This window comes from Atta colombica, unplaced genomic scaffold (assembly GCF_001594045.1).
Source record: "Atta colombica isolate Treedump-2 unplaced genomic scaffold, Acol1.0 scaffold56, whole genome shotgun sequence".
NCBI lineage: Eukaryota > Metazoa > Arthropoda > Insecta > Hymenoptera > Formicidae > Atta > Atta colombica.
The window spans coordinates 750,886-754,686 of NW_017259546.1; the positions used below are offsets into that span (position 1 = coordinate 750,886).

General features: G+C 30.6%; 1 protein-coding gene across 2 annotated transcripts in view; it reads right to left on the bottom strand.

The window, feature by feature from the left end:
- Positions 1-3,801, bottom strand: part of LOC108692028 (coiled-coil domain-containing protein 39) — a 121,482-nt gene that overhangs the window by 49,899 nt on the left and 67,782 nt on the right. For both annotated transcript variants that reach the window (XM_018200123.1, XM_018200124.1), the window contains exons 3-5: positions 2,177-2,398; positions 1,930-2,121; positions 1,535-1,750 (exon numbers count right to left, since the gene is read on the bottom strand). In XM_018200123.1, coding sequence (XP_018055612.1) covers positions 1,535-1,750; positions 1,930-2,121; positions 2,177-2,398 — 630 coding nt within the window. The remainder of the gene's footprint in view (positions 1-1,534; positions 1,751-1,929; positions 2,122-2,176; positions 2,399-3,801) is intronic.

Below are 3,801 nucleotides of genomic sequence, written 5' to 3' on the forward strand. Positions count from 1 at the left end.
GATCTCAAAACGAACAAAAATTTTCCTCTGAACGTATGCTCGCAAATGCTTCGTTCAAGAAATATTTATTTATAAAGTTATAAAACTGTTTATTGCTTTACAATAATCAAAATTAGTTATTACATTAAATGTTTTATTCAAAATGATAGCCTCCGATCTGGAGATAAGCATTGCAGCTATCGATGAAAGAACGAGTGGCTGACATTGTTTGTAATTTCTTCACATGCTTGCATAATTCTTTGTTTTAATGATTGAAGGTCATTAACAGGGCATTCCATACACTTTTTTCTTCAGAATATTCTGTACAAAAATCTTATGGTGTTAAATCTAGTGAACGCGGAGACCAAGCCATAGATCCAACACGATCATCTTACGGGAAAATGAATATTAAGCCACTGTCCGAGGATCTCTGCCACAATGAGCAGGACAGTCATCCAATTGAAATCAGAAATTCATTCTCATATTCAAAGAAATGTTTTCTAAAAGGTCATTAATTGTTTAAAAATGCAAGAAATCTATTCCATTTATTCAAGTGCGTTGGAAAATGGGTTGGAAAATAGGAGTTGGAAAATGGCTCCAAAATATTGCTTGTTATTCCTAACTATATATAACATTGAAAATCATGTTGAAAATGTTGTTCATGGATTGCTTGAGGATTTTCATGTGATCAAACATGATTATTTCTTTGATTGAGAATATCTTGCCTGATAAATACCTCATCTATCCACAAAACGTTTTATGAAAATTATGCATCGTTATCTGTTTGGTTTAAAGATCAATCGCAAAATGCTCTTCTGCGTGGCATATCAGCCATTAATAAATGTTGGATATGTTGAAGATGGTATGAATGACGTTCATCGGCTGAAAATGTCTTCCACACTGACTATGGATGAAATTCCTAACACAGAACCAGATTTTCAAGTACTTATTGAAGAATTTTGATCGAAATGTTACGTGATATAATATGATGGCTATTCTTCTTTCATTTTGTAATGGTGCAAAAACTCCATCAACCCAAAGAATCATATTAAATGACCTAATTTCCTTCAATCGTTGAAATGTTAAAGAGAATACTGATTTATCCAGCAATCTTCTGTTCGGAAATCGCATGGCATATTCACGACGAGCAGCATTAGCATTTTCGTTACAAAACCCATATAAATATATCACATTCACTATTAGAACGTACGAGACATGATTATAAGTTTATGCTACAAAAACATTCAACAAACTAATAGCTACGAATTACGAGCTACGAACTACGAACTTTGCGAATAAAAGCTTATCAATGTCCTTCAATCCTTCAAAACAAAAACAAGAGATATTTCAATTATTCATTACTACAGTTTTGTAACTTCAACAGTAAATACATCTTTTGAACGAAGCATTTGCGAGCATACGTCCAAAGGAAAATTTTTGTTTGTTTTGAGGTCCTGAATTCATATTTTAAGTTTAACGGTTTAATCCCGAAACCTTGTATAATATATAACCGTATAATATATAACTGAAACCTTGTATAATAATAGAAATATACCTCAATCATTTTTTCCAAATGTTTTGTTTTTTCTTCGACATTTAATTTTTGATTCTCAACCTCTTCTAAAGTCAACATTAAATCATTGATTTGCCTCTTGCAATCGTCCACCTTTATTTGTTTATTCTCGATCCCGATCTTTTTACGCTTTGCATTAGCTCGGATTTGTTGTACACGATGTGCCAAATCTGCCATTAACTTCTTCTGGGTGTGAAGCTGTCTCAATGATTGAATTGAAATATATAATCATTCAATAAAATTATGAAAAATAAAAATTATGAAAAATAGTCAATAGCTGTGCATTTAAATTGGCATGCAATAATTAACAAAATTAAATTTTTATAATTTTATTATAATTTTATAGAAAATAAAAGTCTTTCTTTTATAGTTTTTACCTCAATAACATAGATGTCAATCGTTTTCACAATTTTGCGCTGTTTTTCTTGGACTGCATTAAGTTTCTTCTCCGAATATTTAATCAACTGCTCTATTTCTTTGTTATTTACAATTTGATCCTTTAAAAATTGTTCTACTTCTTCGAGATTTTTCTTTTTCTCTCTGCTGATCTCTCGTAATGTTTCGATTTCCTACAACGATATGTATCATATATCGATGCAAAATTGGAAAAAAAATTGTTTATACCCTTAGACCATTCTGTATATCGTTGTCTCTCTGGCGCAGAATGTTAACACTTTGCATCCATAGATTTATCATCTGTTTGCGTTCTTTTAACGCTTCCATGTACAATTTTGCTGTACGATTCAGAACGATTTCCATCTCTCGTACTTCACTGACAGTTTTGATAATAGTTTGACGATAAATTTCGAGTTCCATGCTGAGTTTCTGCCGTTTTTGTTCTAATTCCTAAGAATTAAATTGTATTTTAAACAATAGTAAATGAAAATCGATCGAGATTAAATACGCATAAGTGAAAAAAGCAATATTCAGTCAAGGCGGTTCTTCGTGCCTAATTATATTTCTTTTATAAATTTATACAATTTCCTATTCAAGCTAACAATGCGCTATTTCCCCGAAATAACCCTGATGGAAATGTGTACAGACACTTTTTCTAGACACTTATCCAGTTACTATCTAACATTACTGTATTCTCACTAGTGCCAATACTGAGTAGAAAATAAACAAGAATTTGATAGTTTTATTTTGTCCATTTCATGAGCAGTTGGTTTGCTTATTAATCAATTTGATATCCATTATATATTGTGTTTCTATTCAACAATGGATTTTATGCAACTTTTGTATGCAGTAACTACAAATAAAGCGTTCCATCCTGATTGGGATCCTAAGTAGCTTTTATCAGTACTAAAAAAAAGTTGGTATAACTATTTAGTAAGTGTTCAAAAAATGTATGAAATTTCTGCCAAGGAATATTTTTCGCAATTAAATTCTTTACAAATTTGGATTAAGATCTTTCTAAAATACCTAAGAGCATCAAAATTATTAAATTACTTCTGATCTTATAGTAGTCTGGCTTTGGTTTAGGATTACATTTAAAAATTAACAAATAATCGATGCATAGTAGTTTGAACTAGAAATTTACAAAAAAAACATGATTAGACACAGAGAACCGCCTTGATCGAATATAGCTTTTTTTTACTTACGTTTGTATTTTAAAATTATATATCATACACATAGTAGGTAAAATTTTTCAATATTCACAGAGAAATCTAGCCTTTTATTTATTTTTATTATCATTAAAAATCTAACTTTATATTCTTTTTAATTTCTAAAATAAGCATTATAAGTATTAATATTGTTATATTATACAAACATACTCAGAATAATAAACAACTTTAAATCTTAGAACTTATCGAAACAAATGTGTATACAGGAGGAAGTCCTACAACGATTAATTAATATTTCAGGGAATGAACAATTTTGAACTAAAACCAATTTTGGCTCAGACCATTTAGGTACCGAATTATTAACGATTAAAGTTGATCAATCAGACCAACACATAGCTGGAATATGCAGGAGTGTAATATGCCAGGGGAATTCCTCGCACTTGCTATGCACTATTCCGATTGAAACTTTATTAATTTTTCATATTAACAAATAAATTAATTAATAAATCACCAAATAGGTGATAATAAATATGGTCTGAGCCGAAATTGGTAAGGAATTTTTGATTCAAAATTTCATCCTCGTTCATCCCTGAAATATTAATTGATCGTTATGAAACATCCTGCGTGCGTGCGTGCGTGTGTGTGTGTGTGTGTGTGTGTGTGTGTGTGTGTGTGTGTGTGTGT